The sequence below is a fragment of the Anser anser genome (genome assembly GCF_964211835.1).
Source record: "Anser anser genome assembly, chromosome: 9".
NCBI classification, from domain to species: domain Eukaryota; kingdom Metazoa; phylum Chordata; class Aves; order Anseriformes; family Anatidae; genus Anser; species Anser anser.
The window spans coordinates 20,203,991-20,231,919 of record NC_139729.1 but is presented as its reverse complement, the minus strand read 5'-3'; the positions used below and the strand labels follow the sequence as shown (position 1 = coordinate 20,231,919).

General features: G+C 35.7%; 1 protein-coding gene across 16 annotated transcripts in view; it reads left to right on the top strand.

Annotated features, from left to right (window-relative positions):
* Positions 1-27,929, top strand: part of ATP11B (ATPase phospholipid transporting 11B (putative)) — a 61,529-nt gene that overhangs the window by 8,888 nt on the left and 24,712 nt on the right. For all 16 annotated transcript variants that reach the window (XR_014588052.1, XR_014588053.1, XR_014588054.1 and 13 more), the window contains exons 2-23: positions 4,866-4,982; positions 5,765-5,854; positions 7,993-8,073; positions 12,538-12,645; positions 12,816-12,944; positions 13,059-13,162; positions 13,777-13,824; positions 14,581-14,645; positions 15,209-15,290; positions 16,585-16,735; positions 19,298-19,495; positions 19,725-19,883; positions 20,184-20,356; positions 20,710-20,778; positions 21,788-21,861; positions 21,949-22,052; positions 22,191-22,372; positions 23,086-23,289; positions 23,548-23,701; positions 24,645-24,747; positions 26,409-26,554; positions 27,613-27,672. Coding sequence is in view for 10 of the 16 variants with exons in the window: in XM_083848423.1 (XP_083704549.1) it covers positions 4,866-4,982; positions 5,765-5,854; positions 7,993-8,073; positions 12,538-12,645; positions 12,816-12,944; positions 13,059-13,162; positions 13,777-13,824; positions 14,581-14,645; positions 15,209-15,290; positions 16,585-16,735; positions 19,298-19,495; positions 19,725-19,883; positions 20,184-20,356; positions 20,710-20,778; positions 21,788-21,861; positions 21,949-22,052; positions 22,191-22,372; positions 23,086-23,289; positions 23,548-23,701; positions 24,645-24,747; positions 26,409-26,554; positions 27,613-27,672 (2,601 nt within the window). In the remaining 6 variants the exon portion in view is untranslated. The remainder of the gene's footprint in view (positions 1-4,865; positions 4,983-5,764; positions 5,855-7,992; positions 8,074-12,537; positions 12,646-12,815; positions 12,945-13,058; positions 13,163-13,776; positions 13,825-14,580; positions 14,646-15,208; positions 15,291-16,584; positions 16,736-19,297; positions 19,496-19,724; positions 19,884-20,183; positions 20,357-20,709; positions 20,779-21,787; positions 21,862-21,948; positions 22,053-22,190; positions 22,373-23,085; positions 23,290-23,547; positions 23,702-24,644; positions 24,748-26,408; positions 26,555-27,612; positions 27,673-27,929) is intronic.

The window sequence follows — 27,929 nt, the reverse complement described above, 5'->3', positions numbered from 1 at the left end:
TCAAAGCATGTATTGCAGAGCTTGAAAAAGCAATTGATTTATTTTGTGTTGGTCTCTTATGTCACTAATCCGAGCTGAAGGATCTGCAGTTTTCTGCCAGGGAGGGTATAACGGCATGCTATCCTAAGTTAAGCTTTTGTAATTGTGATATTTAAGAAATAAGTGTGCATTAGAGTATATTTTACCAAGTTGACTGAGAAGGGTTTTGGTTTTTTTAACTTTGCTTATGCTTGCAGGTGTTGGGATGGCAGTCTCTTCCTTTGCAGAGTTCTTTCTGGTAGTGCTTCTCATTTGCTTAATGTACTTGTTTCTACAGTTACTTAATTTCTTGTTCTTGCTACTAATGCTTCAGCAGCAGCAATATAAAACTCTTCTTCCACATTACACCTTTACATTGTATCAGCCAAGCTATTGGCATGACCAGGCAATTGATTGTTTTGGGGGACTGATCCAGTTAAAACAAAAACCAATTGGGAACACGGTGGGTTTTCGGTTGGGTCAGTTTTTCAGTCCTCTTTACCATAGGGCTGCACAGCCACAACGGGGAAGTGGAGTTGGGATGTAGGAAGCAGAGGGCAGTGGCTGTCGAAGCCTGTTCCTTTCATCAAAGAAATAGCATGAAATCACAGTCAGAAATTTCCCCTCAGTTCCCAAGGATGTTTTCTATGCTTTAAAGGTACTTAATTTATTACTCAGAGGATGCCTTTTTCTAACTTGCAGAACACTGAGAAAATCACTACTGAAGTATTCAGTAAGAATGCCTTTGACTGTGGTTAGAAACATTGCAAATTTATATTATTTTTTTTAAAAAAAGCATGAATCACATTTTTCCTCTTTTTCTAAAAAAAGATTTTGGATTTTTGCTTTGTAAATCAGCTTGACTCAGACATCTTTGTGTTATATGTAAGTTATATTCATTTAAGCTATTTTCAAAAAACAAACATGTCAAGCTTATCTGGGTGCAAGATTTCTATTAGGCTGGTGTGTACTGAAGATTAAATATGAGAGCTGTATTCCAGTGGTAGATAATGCCTGGTTTAAGTTTACTTTAAAAAAAAAAAAAACTGAGTGGCTCAACGTCAACCAATAAATCTAGATTTAAGTTGCAGCATGAAGGAGAGGACGAGTCAAATAGATTTTTGTTTTTATTTTAAAGTCACTTAATCTTATGGTCAAAATTGATTTTTATTTAAAGTTTTTATTACAGATTTCTGTAATACACCTGATTAAGAAGCCTTAAACATCACGTTTTGTAATAAACTCTCTTTTATTCGTTACAAAGTCAATGGTCTATGCCCTTAAGTAGAAATCACTTCACTAGATAAATGCAGGAAAAGTAACTTCTATTGGAAAGGTATCAGTGACAACTATGATTTTTTATTTTTTTTAAAGACTCAAAACTTGATTTAAGGATTTCCTGCTCATGCTATTTAGCTGCAGAAATCCTTTGACAAGGGCATGTTACCCTAGTTTTTGAAGCTGAGTTTAATAATGTTATTAGAAAGAGAGAAAGAAGCTTCTTATAAGTGAAATTAGGAAACTGGGCTTTCTGCATCTCTTTGCTGGTTTGCATACAGATACTATCCCAGATCCATTTGATGGGCAGAAATTTGGAGTACAAGTCAGTTTTGTGGCAGGAGCAGGATGTGTGACAAGCCACATAGTAATAGACAAGTTAGAGGAATTTCACTTTGAACAATTAAATTCTGCACAGAAAAGTTACAGGAATTTCACTTGAACAATTAAATTCTGCACAGAAGTTGAATTTTCTTTGAAGAGATGTGTAATTAAAATTTCTCTGGAAGAGAAATTCTCACTAGATAATTACATAATGAGAGGGTTGTTGAGTGGGTAATTTCAAATCATTTTTCATAGTTATGGAAATAAAAATTAGGAAATCTGTGTTCTCTTCCCAGCTCTGACACCTGTTTCCTGCTGTGGCTGTGGTCGAGCCACTAAGGTTGTCGTGGGTGCGTCCTTTTCCAGCCATAGCTCTGGCACATGAAGAGGTTCCTGTCCTCAGCCTGCCTTGCTTCTGCATTGTCATCGCTATAGATCTGATTGAGCAGCTTTTGCTCTGTGATAAACGTCAACAAAACAGAGTTAGACCTGTATGAATTGCAATTGCAAAACTCATAGGGCTTGAGATTTTGATTTGGAAAATGCATTCCTCACCTTTAACCAGTTGAGTTCAGAAGCCGTGTTCTCTGAGAAGAGTGCTCCTTCAGATAGGCTTGAGTTGTTTTGAGGTCCTTACTCTTCATAGTAAAAATATTAGAAAACTCATCAACTTTCAGGTGCTCAGATAGCGGCCTAAAAGGAGTGTATAAATACCATGGAAAAATTCAGCAATACCCAGGTCACTCTGAAATTTTTCATTTGTTCTAATGACTCTAAGTAGCACAGAGGTTATCATTTATCACCATAAGACGACTGCCTGTTGCTTTCTTTGCTCTTTCTGTTTTCCCCCTGCTTCACATTTGTCTGTTCTGAAATGGATTATTTTTTTTTGCAGGCTGTAGAATATGACTTTCCAAAGTGAGACTATGTGAAATTTTGTGAGTGCCAGACATTTTCTGAGATAGAAGAGAAGCTGTGTGCCTAGTCCTGATTAAGCACAGCTTTTTTCTTACTTGTAAAACAATTTTTTTTTGTGGCATCTTCTGTATTGATTTAGAAATAATGTCACTAAAGTCATATCCAAACTGCTTTTGCTACAAACATTGTTCTCTCAAATTTTATGTCAGTATTCAACACGTACTTTTTTATCTTGCTTTCATGTTTATATTTGTTTTCTCAAAGTTGCGAACAGCTCCTTCCTTTTGTTTTTGGCATCCTGTATACTTTTCCAGTCCTTTTCCCTATCTACTCTTTTGTTTTCCTGCTCCGCTCTTATCTTTAAACAAGAGCATGTGACTAGAGCAGCCTTCCACTGCTTGTCATATAAACTTTATTCTCCTTCAAATCCCTTTGAAAAAATCTCCCTTCCTTTTTTCCTCCCATCTTCCTTCTGGACCTCTTTCTTTCTGAAGCGGAATGTTTTGGTATTAATAGTGACAGATACAATAACTTGCATGTTTGAGAGGATTTTTTAATTAATCCTTTACTTTAAAATGACACCATCGTAAATGTGAACATATTTCGTGTCGTGTGTTAGCAAACTTCAGGAGTTAAAGAAAATTCATGGTTATGCTGACCATTTTTTATGTAGTTCAGTTTGCTCAGTCTTCATCACCCTCCATAGCTAATTGGTACAGAAGTGTCTTGTGTTGGATACTCTCAAATACCAGGTTTTGTTTGAAATGAAGCAAGGTCTGGGCCTGGTTTCACAAGTGGAGCAATGCAACTGCAAAGGTTCCTCGCTTCCAGCACTGGAACTTGTAATGCCCTTTCTACCTGTTCCATCACTTGTCCTTTCACTTGCCATGGAAGGACAAGGGGACTCTGTGTAGATGGCGCAAATCGTATTTGTCAGTTCAGAGATAAGTAGTGTCTGACTCTCGTGCTGAAATTCATGACTTCCTACACAGTCCTTGGAGGGAACAACTTAACGGTAACAAGTTTAATTGCTAGTTTGCAACACGCCTTAAAGCTTTTTATTTTTTATTTCAGTCGTTTTCTTGGCCTGTTATCTGAATTATGTTGTACTGTCTGCTTTGTCTTTTGCCATCACCTGCTTCTCCAGGTCAGAACGTAAGAGCTGGAGAAGGCTCTGAGTCATGTAGCCCCAGGGCAGGCTCAAGTAAAGATAGGCTGGAGTGACCTAGATGTAAGCCCTTATGTTACGGAGACATCGCAGCTTTCCCCCATGACTTATTTTGGGCTTTAATTATTCCTTTTCATCAGAAAGGAAACCATTGTTTTTTCCCAATAAGATTCCGTACCTGAAGTAAGAAGGAAACTTAAGGCAGCTTCTTTTCTTCCTTGTCCTTCAGATAACTCCTCAGCGGAAGTTGTCTATATATTGGAACATGTGCTAGCATATGCTGAGTTTCCTTTGCTGTAGGCTAGCTGGTCGTAATTGTTTGCTCTTTGCCTGTTAGATTGTTAGCCTTGTGTTGTACGCCATGTTTTCAGGTATACGTCACGTTGCATTATGCGCCATGTTTCAATTTAATATATGTATTCTCCTTCAGCTCACATAGGCAATTGATGAAAATACTGAACACTAGCCCTGAAACAGGGCTTTGGTTCCAAGAGACCTCACTGAGGTCTCCTGTTTTGACAGAAAGATATTGTGAAGTATTTCTGAGTATACTTTATTTTAATGTGTTTGCTTGCACTGTTGCTAACGTATGAATTGGTGTTAGAGTTGATTTTGAGGTTAGACAAACTGCTTGTTCTTGGAGATTGGATTTCTTCGGGAAAAATACTGTTGTCTGGTCAGATGTGTATATTTTTTTGATCTGGTGAGAACCTTTACAAAATCCAGTTATTGCAGCATAGTAATATGACTTGTTTGTTTTGACCTTTTGCTTTTCTTGTGTTCTGTTAGGTTTATTATGAGCACAGCCATGAAGATTTTTGTAACTTACGTGTTTTCATCTCCATTTCAGCTGCTTTTCTCCTTTAAGTTTCATGGGGCTTTCTTGAGTCTTACGATTTTTTTCTTCTTCCAGAATGAATACACAACCTCGAATTTGAGATTTTTTTTAAATCAGTTTTTGAAAATTCTCTGGATACAGCAGACTTTAATTTATGAGTTAACTTTCTTTCCCATTCAAAAGCCAGTATTGTAAAGCTGCTACTTGACAGTTGGATATCATTTTTGAGCACAAAGTTAACAGATTTTTTTTAAATAACCCTATGGTTATTAAAGTAGTTATTCTTGATCATCATCTTATTATTATTATTCTGTGTTTTAGGGTTTTGACCCACCGCATCAAAGCGATACACGAACTATTTATATAGCAAATCGTTTTCCCCAGCATGGCCATTATGTTCCTCAGAAATTTGCAGACAACAGAATCATATCATCCAAGGTAAGGGAAAATACTTGATACATGAGAAGTTGCATAGCAAATATGCATGTTTGTATTATGCCCAATGGTGCATATACAATCTTCAAAATGAAACAAGCACTTTTTTTTTTTTGAGGAAAAACCTATGTTATCTCATACTTTCTATGTTGTTTTTCTCCTGCTCTCATCCCACCCCTTGCTCCTCAGCAGCTAAGTATAGAATGATGAAGCATTTCAGTCAGGCCTTCTGAAGGAAAGTAGGCTTTAAACTAGCCTTGCCCATGTCTGGATGTGATTTTAAAGGATGAAGCTAGTTGTTGGGATTTACAAAATAGCTGAATTATAAGCAAGGAATTATAGCAAGACCTCCTCAAGTGGTCTTGGATTGGAATCAACAGAACTTATGGTGGGGTTACGTTTTGTCACTGGAGTATAGGACAGAAAGTTATAGCTACAAGAATTAATTTCTTCTCTGATACCCTGGCTGCAAGAAGCCAAATGACTCCAGGTGCTCCTATGCGAGTTGATAGGAGAACAATTAAAACTTTGACTGTAAAGGCAGTGCAGTTGGTACTCACGCTTTCCTGCTAGCTGCACTTCACCCACTCCTCCTTGCATGCACGCCCACGAGATTAAATACAGCTGTTCTGTGTGGGAGAAGGGCAAGACCAGAATGAGGTTTGGGGAGGGGAGATGGAAAATGAGAAATTAATAGAGTTTGATGGGAGAAAAACTGAATTTCACTGAAAAACTGTTCAGTGTATTGTAATTACTCTTCTCTCTCTCTTTTTTTCCCCCTTCAGTATACAGTGTGGAATTTTGTTCCAAAAAACTTATTTGAGCAGTTCAGAAGAGTAGCCAACTTTTATTTTCTGATCATATTTTTGGTTCAGGTAAGTGAATAATACTCAGACTTAATATAGCTATAGAAATTAAGCTGGAAATTGCAATTTGTGTAGTGAATTCTGCCACTGATTTTCTGTTTTATGAATTTAACTTCTTTGCTTACATAGAACTATATAGCACTTATAGAATAACTTAGTTTAAGAGAACACATTGCCCATTCTGTCTTCATATTTAGGAATATTGCCTTTGTCCTTCCTGTTGTGTTGCCTCAGACTGTTTAGTGTATCATAGCACATGGAAGATGGGAGCATGCTGGAGGTGTAACAGAAGTGCTACTTACTGTTACCATGGATGGTGTTGCATTTTTAAAGCTTTTGTTTCTTCCTAATGCAAATTTACCTATTTAATTCGATTTTAGTCACATTTCTTTCAATTGTTAGTTTAGATTGAAATAATATGTAAATGCAATGCACGTGAACAAATATGGATCTAAAGGCAGAACTGCTATTCAGTGTAATCGTGTTCTTCTCTCAATTCGTGACTCAAGTGAATTTGTATGGGGGATGTCTTGTGTATATGCTTGTGTCCTTGGAAACCTAATAGGAAAAAAGCTGTAGTCCTTTTTGTTCTTCTTTGTTGTTCTTCCATTGAATGGAATTCTGTTTTTATTCAAATCCCATCTGGAATTTCATTATTAAATATATATATATATATTTTTCTTCTTACAAGGCAGATGTGCCTTTAAAAATTTATCATATGACAGAGTAGATTCCATGATGAATCTCTTGTGACCAAGATGCAGTGTCTGTTATTACCATTTTATTCCACTGGCGATAACAGGGTTGTGGCAAGTTATTATTGTGTGATTAAATGTATAGCACAATCCAGTCCACATTGTCCACGTCACATATGCATGCCAGAAACATGGTGGCAGACTGCATTTTGGTTGCATGATGCTCCACACCAGGTGAATGGTGGATACGCATCCATCCGTGCAGCAGGCAAAGGTTCGTGGTGTTCTGGTGAAATAGGTAAAATGAGCAGGCTGCCATGATGATTCCACTGGCAGAAATCTTGCTCCACTTTAATGTATGGGCCTCTCTTGAGAAAGGAAGAGATATTGTAGATGGCAGAAATGCTGTGGTTAGGACTGTCTGGCCAGAAATCAGGTGTTCCTGGCAAGGGTTGTCTTGGACAACGTACAGCCAAGCTGAAATTACAATGCTGCAGTTGAAGAACACACAATATTGCAAGCAAAGTCTGATTTTTGCTGTATTTTCTAAATTGTCTGCGTTTCAGTGGGAAAAAAATATATCATGCATGTGTTGTAATGTGTCATCTGTTTTCTCTATGAGGTTCTTGGTTCTTAACAGAGTAAACTTCACGTGTAATTTCTTTTTTCTTCTTTAATGGTTCTCAAAGCAATGCCATAAGTCTCAGGTAAAGTGAACCAAATCAGTGTCTGTGGTTTTGAATAGCGCTCTCATGTATATTTTCTTTTCAGCACTTGACTATGTTGTCTTTTTCCTGCAGCAGGGGAGATCCACCAGCATCCCACTCCCTCCCACACACACATACAGCATTTTAGTGTATACACTGCACTTTTGGCATGACAGCAATGGTAGCACGAATTGTAAAATGTGCATGTTGGAGGAACCAGAAAGGAGCAGTCTAAGAAAGGGGGGTTTCTCTAATAACTGAACTGTTGGAAATGACTGTTTGTTAACGTTCATCTTCACTTCTAAAGTGGTTGTTGTTATACTCTATACTGCTGTTGAGCAGTTGTTTATATAGAGTATTGAAAGAGCTTCACAAAATGTAATTTCATTGATTTGTAATACACTTTTAAATTTATTTTTGTAGGGTGAAAACATACCTTTTAGTAAGAAGTTTTAAAATTGGCACATTCATTAGAAATGTGATTGTCTGTTCTATGCCCCAGAACCTTTGAACCATTACTGACATCTGTTTAGGTGTCAGGAACTGAGTTTTGTTCCACAAATACTGGAGAATGTGCAGTAAAATTCCTCACAGCTTTTAATTTAGAACACATTTTTCATGTTGTTTAATTGGTGTTGGTGTTTTTTGTTCTTTTGTTTTTGTTTTTTTTGGGGGGGGGGGAGCGTTGGAAAGTAAAATTGTAAAATCAAGTTGCAGCTAATTTTCACATTTTCTTCTCTTTTAGCTCATGATAGATACCCCTACCAGTCCTATTACCAGTGGATTGCCATTATTCTTTGTCATAACTGTGACAGCCATAAAACAGGTAAAGGGGAAAAGATCTTGTAGCAGGAATCTTGTAGTTAAGTAAGTTAACCAAGTCTGACCAAGGTAATGTTTAGAAACAAAAAATAAAGTGACATCTTCAGAAACAGTTTGTGTATTTAATACTCCTTGTTAGACACTTGATCGTTTTACTTAGTTGTCAAGCACTTGGTGACTCACTGCAGTACCCTTAAATGGACAGTGAATGACTGTCAGACAGCGTTTTTGTCTCAGCTTTACATGTCACTTGTTATAAGACCTTTTCTGAAAGCTCCTCACTTATTCCTTTGGCATACCTCGCTACATATTAAAAATAATCCCCCTACATAACACTGAGAAAGGAGCTTGGGTAGATGATGCAATGATGCAATCCATGTTTGTCAGTAGTTAAAAGGCAAATTTTGCCCCAGGGGGTATGTTTCATGGCATGAAATATGCATTAACTATAATCCTGTACCAGGTAAAAGATCAAATTTGAGAAGCTTCTGGTTTTTTCTTCTTCTTCAGTTGCATAAAACATTTTGGAGTATTTTATAGCACATGAAATAAGAAAAATCTTTTAAGTATGATAGGAATCTTCTTTAAGCACTGTAGTAGATCTTGCTAAGACCTACGGACCCTAGAAGGATAATGTTAAAAAAAGGATCTTCTGTTTTCTTTAAACCCTTAAAGTGAGAGGACAGAGAGAAAGAAACAAGCACATAAATAAAGTGGTGATGTGGATAGAAACTACAATCTTTTCTGCAGGCAAGTAGTTCTCAGGAACTGGCCCCTTCAAAGGGTTTGACAGTGTTGGCTGGGGAAGATAGGCAGTCATAGCAACTGAAAATTAAGCAGGAGACTTTTATGGAGTTACAGCTTGAATTTCAATTTGCCTTCTGCACCAGTAAGACCCCAAAACACCCAGAAATAGGGCAAAAGTAAAAAATAGCTCTAGCTGTCAGCCAGATAGAATGTTGTTTGGGGCAGAGAGGATCTTTGGGGCTGTAGAAATCTTTGAATTACCATTCCATTTGTTGCTGCGCGTTTTATATCTGTGGAGTTCCCTAACCCTATTCAATTGTTATTATCACCCCCCAGAAATGTGTTCAAGAACTGCCATCATAAGTAGGCAATAGAAAATATCCCTTAGAGCTGTATGAACTGAAACAAAATGTACGAGTAGGATGCAAGTATTAGATTTTTTGAGGTGGGTTTTTGTAAGTCTAAAATAGTAGAAAACCTATTGCCTTACTGTCTCCTGACTTCAAGTCTTGCATTGGGAAATTTAAGGGTTCTCCCATCAACAGCAAAGAACAAAGATTCTGGCATTCCTACTAGAAAATTCAAATCAAATGAGTTGTTGAGCATTATGAGTTTTTCTGACTAAGATCTATCTGCAAGGGCTATCAGAACCACCTAAACTGATCTAATAGGTTCTTGTGTTTATTCTACCTGCTGCAAAGTAGGCAAACAGTATTCACAAGCTGTTATCTTGGAAAGGCAATTCAGTGTGCTCTTTCCAACAGGCTGCCCTTGAACAAGGAAGAAATACAAATCTTCGGTTGGAATGAAGAGGGAAAATACCCAGTGTGTTCTCCAAACTAGTTCCCATTTTCTCTGAAACCAAAAGTGGTATAGGAAGAAGTGTTTAGGGGAAAAAACACTTTTGAAAGGTTCCGGATGCTGGTTTGATACAAAGTTATAGATAATTGTCTCCGCAAAGATAAAAAGGGAAACCAGAAGTATTAATTGTATCTGGGTTTGAGAAGTTTAGCAATGAAGGGAAGAACGCTCCCAGAAGGCCAGTTAACATGGTACCCATAGCAAACCTCGGAACTCAGACGTATTTTAATCCCAGCCAAGGAGATGGAACTTCTTATCAGAAGTGCAATTCCACCTAGGTCAGAAGAAGGACATAAAGACTGCAAAGTGATGCAACTCATGCTGTGTCATTTTGTTGAACTTGTTAGCTAAAGCACTTTCTTCCTCATGCCTCTGAAGATGCGTACACAGTCCTCAAAGAAGTAAAAAAAAAAAAAAAAAAAACCAAAAAAAACGGGGGGGGAGGCAAACTAAAATAAATAAAAATAAAAGTTTGCTTTTCTTTACTGTTTTCTAAGGAACTTTAAGGAACTTGGTCCATTTCAGTAAGTTCATAAATACTTAGCAAACAGGCTGATCAGACACATGGATGTTTACATGCTTGCCAGGTGAATGAGAAACCACTACTTTGCAGATTTTGATTAAATATACAAATAAAATAAGAATTAAAAACCTGGTAATGTAATTTACAGGCCTGTTGTAATTTTGTCTTTGTCTCAAGTACATTGATGCTGGTATATTAGCAGGAATTAAGAATACAGTCTCAGGGATTTTTATGTTTTCCATTTGTACAGTTAAGCAACATTTCTTGTGTTCCTGTATCTTTCTTTTAATAGTTTTTTGCAACATTTGGAAGTGAGGATAAGGGACTCTCTCTTAAAAATGCCGCAGTAGGTAAACTTTGGAGGAACTTAGGTGGACTATAGTAAGCTGGCTATTAAGAATTCCCTGGTGTGAGATGTCACCCTTGTGTTGCAGGTAATAGGTGTCAGATGGAGAAAGAGCTGAAATCTGTACTTTCTAAAGAAGGTAAATTTCAGTTCTTTGCCAAATGCCCATATTGCTCAGCTGCTCAGATTTATGAGACAAATGCCCCAAGGTTACTGGATTTTAGTTAAATTCATGTTTTCTTCTGTCAGTCACCTTTAACAAGGAGCTGTAGGTGCTGACTCTTTCCCAATCAGTATGAAAAACATCAAGAGTCGTAGAGATTTTCAGGATTCTGATTCCCCAGTATTTCTGCGTAGCTGCTATTACTACACACTTTTTAATTATTTAAAGCATTTGGCATGTACAAATTTCCATTTTTTTGTGTTTGTAGGCCTAGATAGTTCTGTACATACTGTTCCTGTTTGTGCCAGTGACAGTGTAGATGCATGAAGGCAGGACTGCAGAACTATGTTATAACATATGAAATTCATCAAATAACGTCCTTCCAAACTCTAGTCAAGGCTTAGAGTTCTCAAAACTGCATCGTTATCAGTACCTTTTGTGTTATGACATTCATACAACGTCTATAGCGTAATAGGATGAGTTGGGATTATGCCTGCTGTTTCAGAGGGCTCTCTTCTGTCTGCAAACTTCCAGGAAAGCAGTTTTCATTCTTTTTCACTTTTTATATACATACAGAAAAGCATTTTAGGAAATGTCTCTAATATCGCAAATCAGTTGTATGAGTCTTGCCAGGATTAAAGACTTTGCACCATCTCTTATATCCTCTGTGATTTTGCCAGAAACTCATAAATGTTAAGGTATTGTAAGAATCATCATGTAGTTCTTAGGGAATGATAGTTTACGGTAGTGCTGAAGAGTCATTTGATTCTGTGTAAAAAAGTAAGTTTATGAATCAGCTGTCAGAAAATGTTTTTTCTATACTAAAAAAGCTTTTCCTAATTCCTAGCTGACAGCTTACGTGCTCTCTCTATGAGCCTGCTTTAGTTATTTGAGTTGAATGCACACATGCACTCATCTCTTGCTTATTTATCTTGCCTATGTTTAGTGAGCAAGAGGCAGAATATAAAGCTGTTCAGTAATACTTGCTTAAATTCTCATATATAAGCACTGTTCTTTTTTTTTCAGAAAGATACAGTACAGCTGAACAGCCTGCATAAACTGATCTGTTTCTTGTGCTCACTGTTATGGCTTTCCAAACAATACCTAGACTTGGGGATCAGCAATCATGCTATTGGTGATCACATTATTAGATTAATTAAGAAAAGTATTAATTTCTTAGGAAAACAGGAGAGGAAAAATACTTCTGAGTTCACATTTCTGAACATCACATATGTGCATGGGATAAAGGTTGCTTAAAGAGGTGCCAAGTATGTGGTAAAGAAAAGCTCCTTAATTTCCCTATTAAAATTCAGTTCTTGCAATGGTGTGTGAATGGTGTATGCAAAATCAAGCAATCTTAAGATTTCATGGATCTGCAATGGCAGTAACTATGCTTGAAAAATTGTAATGGCGTGTCATGAGGAAGTAATTTTAGTTTTTCCTCAAATTTTACGTTACATCTTCTAAAAGAGAGGAGGGGAGGGGATCCATAAGAGGGACTGTGAGTGACTGTTACCTGTTTTCGGGTAGATTAATCCATGTAGATCTGAGTGCTTTTTTTTTTTTTTATCCCATCTGCAAAAATGTCTATTTTATCAGAGCATGGAACTGTTAAGTTTCTTTGGCACTTCTACTTTGCTTGCCTTTACCTACTTGGACAAATTTAGTAGAAATCAAGTGTTTGACACTGTGGTTAACACTGAAATGAAGAGAAATTCATAACTGCATTAAGGCCACACAGCAAGCATTTTGAAGGACTTTTACTTAAAAACGATTATGCTTTATAGGTTTCTTGCTTGGAAAGTAAATTTGTATGTGTTTTCTACAGGGTTATGAAGACTGGCTACGGCATAAAGCAGACAATGAAGTAAACGGTGCTCCAGTTTATGTTGTTCGGAGTGGTGGACTTGTAAAAACTAGATCTAAAAACATTCGGGTATGTGCCTAGAGACAAATGGAAAATTGTGTTTCGGAAAAAAAAGCTAAAGATCTTGTTTCACTACTAATCATTGTGGCCTGTTTCATGATGATGCAATAATAAAGCTGAAATTAATTCTTCTCTTTTAAAACCCGTTGTATACTTCTCATTTGTGTTCATTTCATTAGGTCGGGGACATTGTGAGAGTAGCCAAAGATGAGACTTTTCCTGTTGATCTGGTGCTTCTATCTTCTGATCGAGTGGACGGTTCGTGCCATGTTACTACAGCAAGTTTGGATGGCGAGACAAATCTTAAGGTCTGAGTTACTGATTCGAAATAGAATGTAGTTAGTGATGCCATTTTTATTTCAGCCTTGTGGATACCCCCCTCTGATTTCTGTATAATAAAGTTAATGGATGCTGTTTTACAGACACATGTTGCAGTCCCAGAAACAGCAGTGTTACAGTCTGTTGCCAACCTGGACAAACTTGTAGCTGTTATAGAATGTCAGCAGCCAGAAGCAGATCTATACAGGTACCACTTATTCTGGACCCCTTGGAAAATATTTGTTAATGAAGTGTTTAATATTAGGAATTATATGGATTTTGCTGGGATTAAATAGCTTCAGACATCTGCTTATATTTCAGGTTTTAATAATGAATGTAAGCATTTATACCTATGTATTTACTGTAAATTGCAAGTGACAAGCTAAATTTGAGTATTTCAATATGAAATCAGAACGTATAGCATAATGTTTACCTTTTATATTTTAATCATAATGCTTATGCTCCTTTCTGTTCTAACCAGTAAACTTCTGAAATTCTTAAACTTAAGTATCCAGTGAACAGTTTAAAGAAAGTAAGTTCTATATGATTTCTGCCAGGAGATTTCTGTCCTAAAAAGCACTCTCATTCATACGGAATTTTGTGTACATATGTTGGTCACATTTATTTTGCTTATGCTCAAGAAAAGACTTGAACTCCACTCACCAGTCTTGTTGATAAAGACTGATTGTTTTGTATTTGAGAAATCTTAATGACATCTTTTTTTGTTAATTGAGAGGGTTTGGGGGGTTGGTTTTTTTTATTTTATTTTTATACTTTTGAGACTTTATGTAGATATTTCTGACATGTGGCCGTCTTTCACAGATTTGTTGGAAGAATAACTATAAGTCAACAAATTGAGGAAATAGTACGGTAAGTAAAATTTTATAAGATTAGAGTAATGTTAAGAACTGATGGTGGTAATTAAACTATGACCATCAGAAAAGAGTCACTGTTGAATAAACAAAAATACACATTTTGTATCACAATGTTATATGCTGTACTTTTATTTTCAGAGCATTTTTTACAGTTAGGTGAGCTGATGAAGTAAATGTGTTATTGTGGTGATAGATGTGAGGAGAAAAAAATCTGTGAAAGTTTAGACTTCTGCATTAGGATCCAGAACTTGTGTTATATTGTCTTTCCATCTAGGTTTTTACCTTTCTTTCTCTGGTATGAATCTCTTTTGAACCTGGTAGACAATTTCAGTTTGATAGAGAGATAGAAGAAGATAGGTAAAACAGCCAAACCTAAAATAGCACTTCTTGTACATTGTGAGCTTGACAGGAATTTGGCCTACTGGCTCTTCAAATAACTTGCAGCTCTCTCTGAACCAGCTATTTAGTACGTGTAGCTAACCACTAATTATGGGATATTGAACACAGTGGTGGGAAGATGTTGTGGTGACCAAAGAAGCTTTGAAAGGAAACTGAGAGCTCTGTGGAGATGTGTGGGTGATGTGTAGAAAAGGAGTAAGAGGATTGAAGACAGAGCAAAATGAGGGTGGTGTTGGAGTTACTGCAGTGGGGATTTACTGGGGACTTTGAACCTCTTTGTATATGATGTCATAAATTACACAGAATATGGAACAGCTCATTTTTAAATTCTGATATGTCTGTTTCTTTTTAGACCTCTTGGGCCTGAAAGTCTCTTACTTCGTGGAGCAAGATTAAAAAACACTAAAGAAATATTTGGTTTGTAAAAACTTAAATATTTAAAAAGTGTTCTCTTCTTCAAATGTGTTGATGAACTGAAGTTTAGTTCTACTTGCACAGAAGAAATTGTGATAATCTTGCTGACAGTGACCTGAGGGGATATGATTATAGATGAAAGTAATGCTATTATGCCAAAGAATCTCTAAGGATAGAAAGTTCCAGCTCTACTCTATGAAAATATTTGAAGTGGTTTGATAAAGAAGTAACATAACTTTAATGGTTAAGTGACTGATGTTGCTGTTACACTGTTCAAGACTTTCTCCTGAGATTCACTATTCTGATTTCCATAAAATACATATTGAAAAGTCATAATAATGCACAGCATTTTAATAGGTGCTAAAATTATTTCAATAGTACTGTTTTACTATAGGAGAATACTGCAAATAATTACAAAATACCATCTCATTATTGTACTGAAATAAACACAAAAGTGATAGCACCTCTTGATTTTTAAATTACATCTCTTAAACAAAGTGAAAAAATCCATGAATTGTATATATGCAGAAAATAATGTATAACTCCTTTTCCTCCTTCATTCCCAGGTGTTGCAGTGTATACAGGTATGGAGACAAAGATGGCATTAAATTACAAGAGTAAATCTCAGAAACGGTCAGCAGTAGAAAAGTATGTTTATTTTCTCAAATCTTTCTTGCTTGTAGAAATGTTGCTTAGTCTTCCCTCATAAATTTTAGAATCCTGACGATCTCTTTGTTGGTTTGTAGGCAAGGGAAGAGAGGGTAATTGCTTTGCCTTCATTAGAGAGCTATAAATATAAAATAATTTTTGTGGTATTGTATCCTTTATTGTTTCTTTCAGTAATGTATACAAGGTTGAAATATCTAAGGTTAAGAAGGTTTAAAGCAAGAAAAGTTAGTTTGGGAGCTTTGCTTTGTTTTTCTGAGATGCAGAGATCATTTAATTGTAGGTGAAATGCTGTCTTGAACTAAGTGCTGGAAGCACTTCTCACAGCAGTTGCAGCCTCTGCTGTCTCTGCATCACTATTGTAAGACTTCATCATGTCTTTAAAGAGGATGGACTGAATTCTTAATCACATACAAGTCTTTGTCCTGAATACTAGTATCTGATACAACAGGAAGATAACTTTGTTTCATATATGTGCCTAGGCTACATCCTTTAAAATATGTTTTACAATGAACAAGTTGCAGGCTCAGTTTTTAAAAACTTTGCTTGTTGTAGATTTGTGGTAGATGTTACTGTAATAAAAAATTATATGTTGAACTCAACAAATTATTTTGAAAGGAAGTTTTGATATGTTGTCTTCTAGTTATTTAAAAAAAGAAAAAAAAAAAGAAAATCTGAGTGCCTTCTGCTATTCTTTTACAAACATGAAATCCGTTATATTTCTAAAGCCATATACAAACAGATCTATAGGGTGCACCAGAAAAATTGTCATCAAAACTAGGGGTGGAAAGGATTGTAACATTCCAGAATATAAACTTGTTTGAAAGGTCACCCTGGTGTAGCACGTTCTGGGTTAAATAATCGGATGGACAAAGAAGTGCTCTACTAACTGAGGAAAAAAGCTGCAGCCTTGGATTTCCACAGTGCTTGTTTTGTACTGCCTTCACAGCCTCACTAGATAGTCAGGGAAGAAGGGAATGGCTGGAAGAAGGATAAGTCAACCCCCAGAATTTTGGACAGCAGGTGTGACACAAATCAGCTGTGGGTGTATCCTTGCATCTTAATCTAGTCTTCCTGTTGGCTATGTGTAGAGTGTGTATTAGTCAGATGTAGGATTTCTTTTCACTCCTTCTGCTTGTTTGTCATACAGAAACTTTGGATCCTTTTGAAACACTGGATAGTTTTTTTTTAATTAAAAAAAAAATCAATATGTTTATAGTGTGTCAATAAATGAAGCAAAATAAACTGAAATTTCATCTTTTTGGCCTTGTTCCAGGTCTATGAATTCCTTTTTGATTATTTATCTAATAATCCTCCTCTTTGAAGCCATTCTGAGTACTATTTTAAAGTATGCATGGCAAGCTGAAGAAAAGTGGGATGAGCCTTGGTATAATGGAAAAACAGAGCATGAAAGGAACAGCAGTAAGGTAATGTAGTTCTACCCAGTTTCATATCTGAGGAACTTTCAACTACTTAATACTGAATGAAGTATTTATTACGTCCCTGTTCTTAGACATAGGTGTAACTACCACATGATTCGCTTGTAAGTGTGTGTGGTATTGTCTCAATATTTTTGAAAGAGCATTCATTGTACGTAGCCTCGCCCTTGCATAGAAAAATTTTACCTCTGTTACTGGTGGACTACTTCTTTAATGAAAAATCCAAGCTTTTAAAAATTTTGTGTTTTGTTAGAACATGATTGCAGTTACTGTTCTTCTGGGTGCCTTTTGTTCATTCGTTAAATGAAAACAGGAGGAAGATGGCTGTTCCTGTGTATGTTCTGTTGCGGTAGTTTCACAGTTGAGTCATTTTGGATGTTCTGTGATGCTGAAATTGTTCAGACAATTTCGTAAGGCTCTAATTTTGCTCAGGCTCCTTCTTGCCTTCTCATTTTTATGTAGCAATTGAAGGGATATGTTGAAGCGTTCCTTAAATCTGCAGTTCTAAGAAGCATGATTGGTTTTTTTTATTTTTTTTTAGTTTTGTTTTGTAATCAATTCTGTATTTTCCTGTACTGTGTTTAATTTATGATTTCTGTGTGAGTCTGCTTTCTTCCAAAGCAGTTCAGGAGCTGGCTGGAGCTAATTCTAAGAAGTAGAGGGTATTTTTAAAGCACAAAAGAGTTAGAAATCCAATTTCCACATGTGATGTGGTGTCAGATGTTTAATACTTCCTCTGTCTCCCAGGGAGCTGAGAAATGAATCTGTTCACTAGTTGCTTTATATGCTTAAAGGTCCAAATCCTAACTTAGAAGAGTTCTGTTCTGCTTCACAAGCAGAGTGAAACTTATGTTTAGTACATTATTGTTTGGAAAGGAAAAAAGAAGTAATTAGAGAATATTTTGGATTCCAGGACAGTTAAGAGTTTACTGGCATTCCTTTGTAACAGACAATTTTCTGAGAAGTGTGTAATGTAAACTTCGTAGTCTAACTGGAAAAATATCTTTGTCTCAATGCCATGTTTTATTTAAAATGGTTAGTTCAGATTTTCGATAGCTGTATTGATAACTTTTCAGTGCATTCTAAAATAATCTTACCTAAAAATATCACTACTGAAAAGCACTAAATGAATTCACAAACTTTTAGATTGTTTAGTCACTTTTCTTCTTAGTACCTCCATCCACTTGAAGGACTTTCAACTGTTGAAGTAGTCAGTCAAGTAAATCTTTTTTGCTCTTAATTTAAGAAGCCTTTTCAGTTCAGAAGACATAATGGGATAAGCATTTATGCAATCTTTTCATCCCATTTGCCTTCAAGAGCATACAGAGCCATCTATCTTTCTGCAATTTCACTCTCCTTTTACCATGTCTTTTTTCTCTCTCTTGCTTATTGTATTCTTCCACAATCTTACATTTCTCAGTATGCTTGCTAACTTTAGTCATTATCACTTCTAAGTATATCTTGTCTTAAGTGAATTACTGTTCTCAGTAGTTATTTATCTTTTATGTTTTAGTTTTTAAGATCTCAAAAAACTCAGGAGGTTCTGTGACTTAAGAGAGCCCTTAATCATTGGTACTGACTCCTAATAAGTAATTATAGCTACACTTCATAATTAGAAGAACAGACATTATTTACCTTAGTAAACTGTTGACTACTTTGTACTCACTATCTCCAAAATGTTCTCCTGCACAATATTATTGTTAAAGTTAAAAGGATTTGTCCCTGTTTCTCTAGTCTATATTTTCTGTTCCATTATTCAAGTGGTGATAGGAGTCTTTCAAATGTACAATTTAACTAGTTTGTTGTGCAAATGAGAAAGAGGGACCTTCAAGGAGACTGCAATGTTGCATTTAAAGTTTAAGTTTAAAGTTATCATACCTAAGAAAGAGAAAAGTCTATCTTATTACACAGCTGTTTGCTTGAAGTATATATATTGAATGCAGGGATTTGGAGAGGCATAAAGGAAACCTGTGCCACTGAAATCCACTCAGTCTCTTCCCTGTCATGTAGTCTAGATCACCCACTTCACTCGGGAATGTCAGTAAACAGAAATCTATGCCACTCTGCTGTTGTAAACCAATAGTGAATAATTGCATATTTGTCTATGATAGTACAGAATGTCAGTTGTTTGGGTCTTGTCTTCACCATTTATGGTTTCTTAGAAAAGCCTGTGAACAGTGCCGTTTGATGGAACATGATAGTTGTTCAGTCCCAGCTCCTTCAAGAGAGCTGTTTGGGTTTAGAATCACCACTACAGTTAATGTTAATTGGCAGCCCTCTTGATGTTCAGTAGAAAGGACAAAAAATGATGAACTTGAGAACTGAAACTGCCTAAGGCAGTCTTGCACCAGTCTGAAGGGCAACCTGCTGGGGCAACTTCTAAATGTCTGCATTGTCAATGCATTTGTTGTATCTCTCATTTAAGCTCGGGAACTTGGTCTCGTCTGGCTCTGGTTATTTGTCATTTTTCATACACTTGAAACATACCTAATCAACCATGTTTCACCTGCTAACTGCAGTAATCTTTATATTTTCTTTTTTCTCTCACAGATTCTGAGATTTATTTCAGATTTCCTTGCTTTTCTGGTACTTTACAATTTTATTATACCTATTTCACTTTATGTGACTGTTGAGATGCAGAAGTTTCTTGGATCTTTTTTTATTGGCTGGGATCTTGACCTCTATCATGAAGAAACAAACCAGAGAGCACAAGTAAATACTTCAGACCTCAACGAGGAATTGGGACAGGTATATCTTCTTTTTAACTTCTATTTAATTTAACTTCCATTTTCTACTTCTCTTTTAATAATAAAATTCATTATTATAGACTTCTTATTAATAGTGCATTAATACCTGATTAATTTGAAAATAATATATCAGATTTTATGGCAGAAATTTAAATACTTACATGATCAAACAACTGCAGCAAGTATATGCAACTGCACGTCTGTTTTTTTTTGTTTTTATTTTATAAAAGGTAGAGTATGTGTTTACAGACAAAACCGGTACATTAACTGAAAATGAGATGCAGTTTCGGGAGTGCTCCATTAATGGCATAAAGTACCAGGAGGTCAATGGTAAACTAACTCCAGAGGGGTTTTCTGAAGATTCTCCAGATGGAAATATGCATAGTTTGGTAAGACTCCTCCCTGCCTCCTCTCCCAACTCTCCCCTCATTAGGCATCCTAGGTAGAAAGGATCTAGTACTAGCATTAAATGTAATAATCTTAAAATAAAATAAAAATCTGAATTTCAGAATGGTTTGAAGCTATTAAGTGTTACTAAACACCTCATATTTATTAAGTAGGTGGAGATGTGATTATTTGACAAAGAATACTTAACAGATTTTTAATTCTAAGCATCTTTTTTTCTGAAATATGTTCAAAACTGGGTTGATATCTAAATGCTACAAATAATCCTTTTTCCTTTCTTATAGATGAAAGAGGAAGAACTCTTCTTGAAAGCAGTTTGTCTTTGTCATACAGTACAGATCAATGCAGATCAAACAGATGGTGCTGATGGTCCCTGGCATGCCAATGGAATAGCATCCCCTTTGGAGTATTATGCTTCTTCACCAGATGAGAAAGCTTTAGTTGAAGCAGCAAGCCGGTGAGGATTAATGCCAAAGTTATGTACTGAAAAAATTGCCTACTAGGGCAAGCAGTTTTTTACTCAAAGCAAACTTAAAAATTTCTCAGAGAAGCTCTAAAGCCCAAGGGCTGTTACTGTTCATTTATTATGAAAACATACAAAAATAAAATGCATAAAAACCTAGGGATATTGTAATGTATGATTAGAAATGTTTATGGCAAATCCTTGAGAAATTAACGTGGACAGAGTATGTTGCTGTATAAAGAGAACACAAACGTGTATCTCCTTTTTTTTTTCCATTCAGCAACCAAGAGGCATTATATGTAAATTTCTACAGTGCAAAGTAAATGTCTATTTTCTTCTCCTTTTAGGGTTGGAGTAGTATTTACTGGAACTAGTGGGGACAGCATGGAAGTAAAAAGTCTTGGAAAACCAGAAAGGTAATCTTTAAAAAATAAATAAATAAATTTTTAAAATCCTTTTTTCTTTTAAAGAAAGTAACAACGGTAAAGATAAATGTAATGTTCTTGACTTAATCCTCTCTCTTGATAAGAAAACCTTGGCTTTCCCAACATACTGTCTTTAATGCTTTTCCCTTAATTGTCTTCAAGACAGGTTGCATCTTATTCCTTACGAATTGATATTGAGATGCAAGAATTTTGTGTTACTCTACACAGTTACTCTGTGTAGTTCTATAACAGTCCGCATCTTTGCCCATTCCACAAAACTGGGACTCTACTAGAGCTTAATAAATAAAGAAGTATTAGGTTGTTTATTCAACTCTAATAATGTGCTTTTGGCTCTAGAAATTCTCAGAATCAGCTGTGCTGGCAAGTCTAACGTGCATAATCCAATTGCATCTTTAAACTTTCCCCAGTTTAGTAGAAATATTATTGATAATTGTATATCTGCGGTATGTCATAACATCTTTTATCTGTATGATCTGTGTCAGTTGCCAGTACTTCCGAGTTTACTTCCTAAAATTAATTTTCTAAACTAGTTTTAATGTAACAAAAAATTAGGCCAGTTATCAGGGAAAATGCACTCTTTTGACTGTGTAGTTTGTTTGAGTGTTAGAAAGACAATGTGATTTTCAAAGTTATATTTGGAGTAATGATAAAAGTATAAAGAAATACGTAGGAGATTATTGTACTCTCCAGATGCAAAGCCTAGTATTCAGGAAACAAAATTCCTATTGGTAGAACCTTTTATCTTTCTGGAATATAATTATATATACGAAGTAATGAAAACCAATCAATTGCAGAAATGCAGATAACAGTGATTGTTGCTCAACTGTGAGTATTATTTGTAAAGTTCCTATATAAAATGACACTCTGGGAAAAGCTCCATGGATAATGTCTATTTACAGTTGTAGGTAATAAGGAATTGTATGTAAAAATGGATTTCTATAAATGTTTTCTTTCCTATCTCTCTCCTATTAAAACAAAGGTATAAGTTGCTTCATGTCTTGGAGTTTGATCCAAATCGCAGACGAATGAGTGTCATTGTAGAGAGTCCCTCAGGTAAGTGATCGGAAGTTAACACAAGCTGCAATCAAGAACTTCTTAAATAGTATGTGTTCTTAATTTCTACTCTATTTTACTTTTTAGGAGAAAAGCTTTTATTCACAAAGGGAGCAGAATCTTCTATTCTTCCTCGTAGTAAGAGTGGAGAAATAGACAAAACAAGGGTACACGTGGATGAATTTGCTTTGGTAAGTGTAGACATGCCACCCAGCTGATTGGAAGAAAATTCTTCTGGTACAGATTCTGTGACTTGAATAAATTGCAAGTGACATGTTGTTAGACCAGAATCTAGTCTGCTCTGAATGTAGTCTTTTATTTTTTCACAGAAAGGACTAAGAACTCTGTGTGTAGCCTATAGAAGATTCACACCGGAAGAATACCAGGAAATTGGAAAACGCCTTCATGAGGCCAGGACTGCTTTACAACAACGGGAGGAAAGATTAGCAGATGTATTCAACTTCATAGAAAGGGATCTGGAATTACTTGGAGCTACAGGAGTAGAAGACAAGTACGCAATGGAGTTTCTGCTAACTACATTCAAAAACATAGCAAACTTAGGATTTGTAACTGTGTTATGATGTGTGCTGCGAAAAATTGTCCTGCCAATGCCAGAAGTTCTGTGCTACATTTGTTTAGTGTGTTTACCACTCTTTTTGGATTGAGGAACACTGAAAACATGTTGTACAAACTGATTTTGTCATTATAAGAATTAAAAAATGAACTTCATTAGGAGACATTTAATGTATATGAAATAAAGTTAGAATAATTTGAGTAAATGTTAAGCATAGTACCTAATTCCTTGGGAAAACTTTGATGTGTAGTTACTTTACAAAGTATACACTGTGCAAGCAGAATGTCTTGTAATTCAGAGGGTGGATTGTATGTTGGGATGTACAGATGGAGAACTTAGTTTTTCATGCACTACGTTAGATAGTAATTGTTACAGACTGTTCTAAACCTTCTCAAATGCAGTAACAGTGCTTAATTTAAATTAAGATATGCTTATTACAATTTTAACACTTAGAAATATTGAAATTCAGGTTTTGTTTTGTGAAGGCCTTCATTATATTGCTTGTAAGAGGACGTCATCTACTAGACTGTAGTTTTCCGATGATACATATTTTCAAAATGTGGTCTTAAATCATCATGACATTAATGTTACAGTGTGAGTTCTTTTTTATAAAGTGTTCGATTGGTTATTTAAGGTTTTCTTGTTTCTAGACTGCAGGAGAAAGTCCAAGAAACTATAGAAGCACTCAGATTGGCTGGTATCAAAGTGTGGGTTCTCACTGGAGATAAGCACGAAACGGCTGTTAGTGTCAGTTTGTCATGTGGACACTTTCATAGAACCATGAACATCCTTGAACTTGTGCAGCACAAATCAGACAGTACATGCGCAGAGCAACTGAGGCAGCTAGCCAGGAGGTAAAATACCTGAGATGTCATTATCTCCATGATGGTCTTAACTTCGTTTTCTTTGATTTTCAAATTTTATGGCAATCACTTTCTGCCTAACACATGAAGATGCTATTTTTTTCTTACTGCTTTTTTTTTTTTCCCTTTTATAATAGACTTAAAGAAGCAGTCTGTCTAAAAGGTTAACATATGTTTATTGTATGGGCAATTGCATAGTTTTTAACAAAATTTAACCAATTGAAAATCAATGCTTTTGTCCCTGAATAGAATAAAGGAAGACCATGTTATCCAGCATGGACTGGTTGTGGATGGGACCAGCCTCTCTCTTGCACTCAGGGAACATGAAAAACTGTTCATGGAAGTTTGTAAAAACTGTTCTGCAGTGTTGTGCTGTCGCATGGCACCCCTTCAGAAAGCAAAGGTAAGGTTATAGTCAACTTTGTCCTGTAAGTACTTTTATAATGTTGTCTTAGAGGCAAGGATTTCTGGAGCTGGTTTGTTTCTGGTTGCCTTTTGTGTGACTTTTGAATACTTCTTCAATTCAGTTGGAGTAGTTAGCTCAAGAGTTTTGACATGTAGTTGTGAAAATTTGCAAATGGGTGGAGAAGAGAGTCAAACTGTCATGATGGAGTGGAATGAGAAAGCTACTTCTTTACAGAACACTCAAGAGGCTGATTAAAAAATCAGCTTTCTGCATAACCTGTACAGTTTTGCATTGCCTGTTCCATTGCAAACTACAGGCTAAATGAAAGATTCATGAGGCTGTACAGAAAAAATACACTGCTCTATAGATTAAAAATAAAAAATGAACCAAGTTTGAGGAGGAAGTAGAAGGGAAGGGAAGTTGAGGCCTAGTCTTCAGGAGAAGTTTGCCTTAATGCTCTCTTCTTCTAAGACCATTTTTATTTCACACATAATTAATTTTACTCAAATACAGATCAGACAAAATTCAAACTCAGTTTTTGTGATTTTTCTTTCATTCCAGAAAGCAAAGCTCTAAATAGATACAATATTCCTTCTTTCCTTTTGAAATGTTCTCTCTTCACATTATGTTTCTCTTCCTTCTTTTGTGACTAATATACAGTCGTACCTCAATTGTGGTATTTTTAAATATGTTATACTTTTAGCCTAACTGAATGTTTTAGAGGATTTTTCTGTGTATTTCCAGTAATACTAAACCTCTGAAAGGCCAGCATTGCACAATTTGTTTTTTCACCTTCCAGAAAAATAAAGAAAAAAGGCAGCTTTTTACCTTAAAGCACTAGGAAACCCTTGTGTGAGATGCTAGATGTGCAAAAAAGAGCAGGTTCTTTTACTGTAGAAAGACTGTCTGAATCTAAAAGATTCTGCCTTTTTTTTTCCAGGTAGTGCGACTGTTAAAAACATCTCCAGAAAAACCTATAACATTAGCGATTGGTGATGGTGCTAATGATGTGAGCATGATACAAGAAGCACATGTTGGCATAGGTAAATTACTTCTGTCAGAAGAGATAAAGGCAAATAAGATGAAAATTCTAGTAGACAATTTGATGATGAAGTGTGTTTATAAACAGATAAAATTCTAATGCTTCTACCCCTGTGAATAATCAGGCATTAATCTGAGTCATCTGTTGTAGCAGAGATTTGGTGAAATTTGAAATGCAAGGCTGTTTGTTCTTCAGTCTTAGATTTATTGTGTAGTCTACCGATAATCAGAAGTCATGCTTAAATGTTGTCTTAAGAACAGCAGAGATTCTCTTAGCCAGAATCTCAGAAGTACTCTGCTTCAGATGTTGGAAGTGGATATATCTTATTCAGGTCATTGTCAGTTCCTAAGTTCCTGTGTAAACTTTGCATTCAAGTCTTTCTTTGTTCAATGCTTCCAATGTTTGCACCATGTCTGTATCATTGTAGAATTGCTATTTGTGTCTAGGTTGCCTTTGTGTTAAAGGCTTTCATTACGTTTCTTGAGAGGCTGTTACTGATTCTCAGTCAACTTCTCTGTTTATTTGCTTTCTGTTATCTAGTCTGGACCTTCTTTAAACTTTTCTGCTGAGTTGTATAACTCAATACAAAATTTTATTTTATTTTCAATATATATAACTGAATTAATACCTGTCACCAAAAAAAAATTGTTTTGGTGTTTCCTTTAACAAATACCATCCAACAAAGTTATTAATGCTGAAGGTTCTTAAATAAGAGCTTGGTACAACAGACTGTTCAGTCTGTTGCTGTTTTGATTAAAAATGTACAAGTAATATTTAGTTGCGGCAGTGATTTTTAAGACCGTGGGTATAGCCTGTCTGAGGAGGTTACAGGCCAACAGCAGATGATACTTTATTATATGGCTAATTTGTCAACTAAGTGAAGCTTATTTTAATAAAATTATCCAAGTTTCTATTCTAATTCATAGCGTGTTAGATATTACATCTACTTTGGTCAGAGCTATCATATCTTTGCTGTGGAGGGTGACAGGGAACCTTTAGAATACTTTTTTCAAAAATGATCAGTGCATTTGAGTGTCTGATTTCCAGGAATCCGGAGACTTATTTTTTTCCTGTAAGAGAGCATTTTGCGTTCTCTGTATATACTTACCCTAATCTTAATAATAGATTTTAAATTAATTTGATTTGTGATTCAGCTGTGAGAAGTGAAATGTTCTGTCCATTATATTAAGTAAATTGCTTAGGTAAGAACAGCACGTCTTTCACTCAGCTGTTAAATATCTATCATGTGTTATTTCCAGAAAGTACTGTAAGAAAAACCTCTCTAAAATAAAACATATTATGTAAATAGATGATTAATAATAGCTTTATAAAGGTTTGCTTCTTTTTATTGCAAAGTTTGAGAAGTTTCTCGGTTTTGTTTGTATGTTATTATTTGTCTAATTTTTTTCTGAAGTATAGTTGATGGATTTTTTTTCTAATCGGATCATCATTAAACAAGCATTTCCCCAAGGTTATGTCAAGAATAATGCCTTAGTTTGACATTTTTTCAAATCTATAATTATGTTGAAGTGTAGAATAACAGAACTATGGCTTTAGATGTAGGTTAGATATATGCAAATGTATGTGTTTTTTTTTAAATAACAACAATTAATTTTGATTTTGTTTAACCTGTCTTTTGTTTTTGTTTCCCAAATATTACAGGAATCATGGGCAAGGAAGGAAGACAAGCTGTAAGAAATAGTGACTATGCAATAGCACGGTTTAAATTCCTCTCCAAGTTGCTTTTTGTTCACGGACACTTTTACTATATTAGAATAGCAACCCTTGTACAGTACTTTTTTTATAAGGTAAGTGTTCAAAGTGTGTGACAGTGAAGTTCATAGAAAAACATGTATCTGTTTCCCAGCAAGAAATTTGTTTTAGGTTTAACGTTTTTGTTGGGAACAGATGAAATTACCCCATTCAAACGTGTTTTCTGTTGTTGATGTTTCTACAGCGAAATGCAGGTTTTTAACTGTGAAATTCCTTAGTATTTCCACTAGAAGTAGGTTTTAAATTTCATGTTAAAGTACAACCTTTACGTTTACTGATTTTTAAAATGAACTAAATCCATTAATTTTCAAAGGAAAAAAGAAAGCAGGAAATAGATGAGGGAGGGTAGGGCCTGCAGAGAAAGCATGTGGGGAGACAACATGGTCTTTGCCTGCAGGCTCACCTTAAGAAAATTTAACAGTCCCAGCCTTGACTTAAAAAATCTTGAGGTGAAACAGTCCAAGGAAAGTATGCACCAGCAGCCAAGTTATCTCTGGATGCCTCTTAGGGTTTTATAGACTTGGAGCAGTAGGGAACATAAGCAAAATGTTGGAGGGAAGAGTTGCTGCTTGGAAGCCTAGGAGCTCAGTCCTGGGCTAGAGTGCTTAAAACTCAAGGCTAATAGCTTTTTTTTTTTGTCTGTGTGTGTGTGTGTGTGCTGATCATCAGACGTAAGTAAAAAACAAAACAAAAACCCCACTTCACTATCAGACTAGCTATTATAGCTATTAGGAAAAATTTCTTTGCCATGAGGGTGGTCAAATATTGAAACAGGCTCCCTAGTGAGGTGGTGAACACCCCAGGCCTCTCAGTGTTCAAGAGGCATTTGGGTAATGCCCTTAATAATGTGCTTTAACTTTTGGTTAGCCCTGAAGTGGTCAGGCCGTTGGACTTGATGATCGTTGTAGGTCCCTTCCAAATGAACTATTCTATTCTAATTTAAATTTAGCTGGAATTCTAGGGTTGGCCACCAAGCCATGTTTTGTCTTCTAAACACGTATTTTTACTAGCTTGCAGGAGTTAGCAATTTCTTTTTGGGACTGCAAGGCATATACTGAAGGATTAATTGTTTCATTCACTTCTTGTTTTTCAGAATGTGTGCTTTATTACACCACAATTTTTATATCAGTTCTTCTGTTTGTTTTCACAACAAGTAAGTATAGGAGGCCTTATAGCTTGTTCAATGTGTGTGAGAATCTCGGGTAAATAACAAAAAAAAAAAAAAAAGGAGAACTATGAAATATTCTTTCCTCATCAAAAGCAAGTGTATTTAGTGATTTTTTTTTCAACTTAGTACTGCTGATGAATGAATCTCTTATTGTTAGGAATTCATATGAATGAAAAGAAAGTTGCACATGTAAGATTTTTTTACTGAGCTCTCTGTAAGAGCTTTTTTTTCAGTTTGGATGC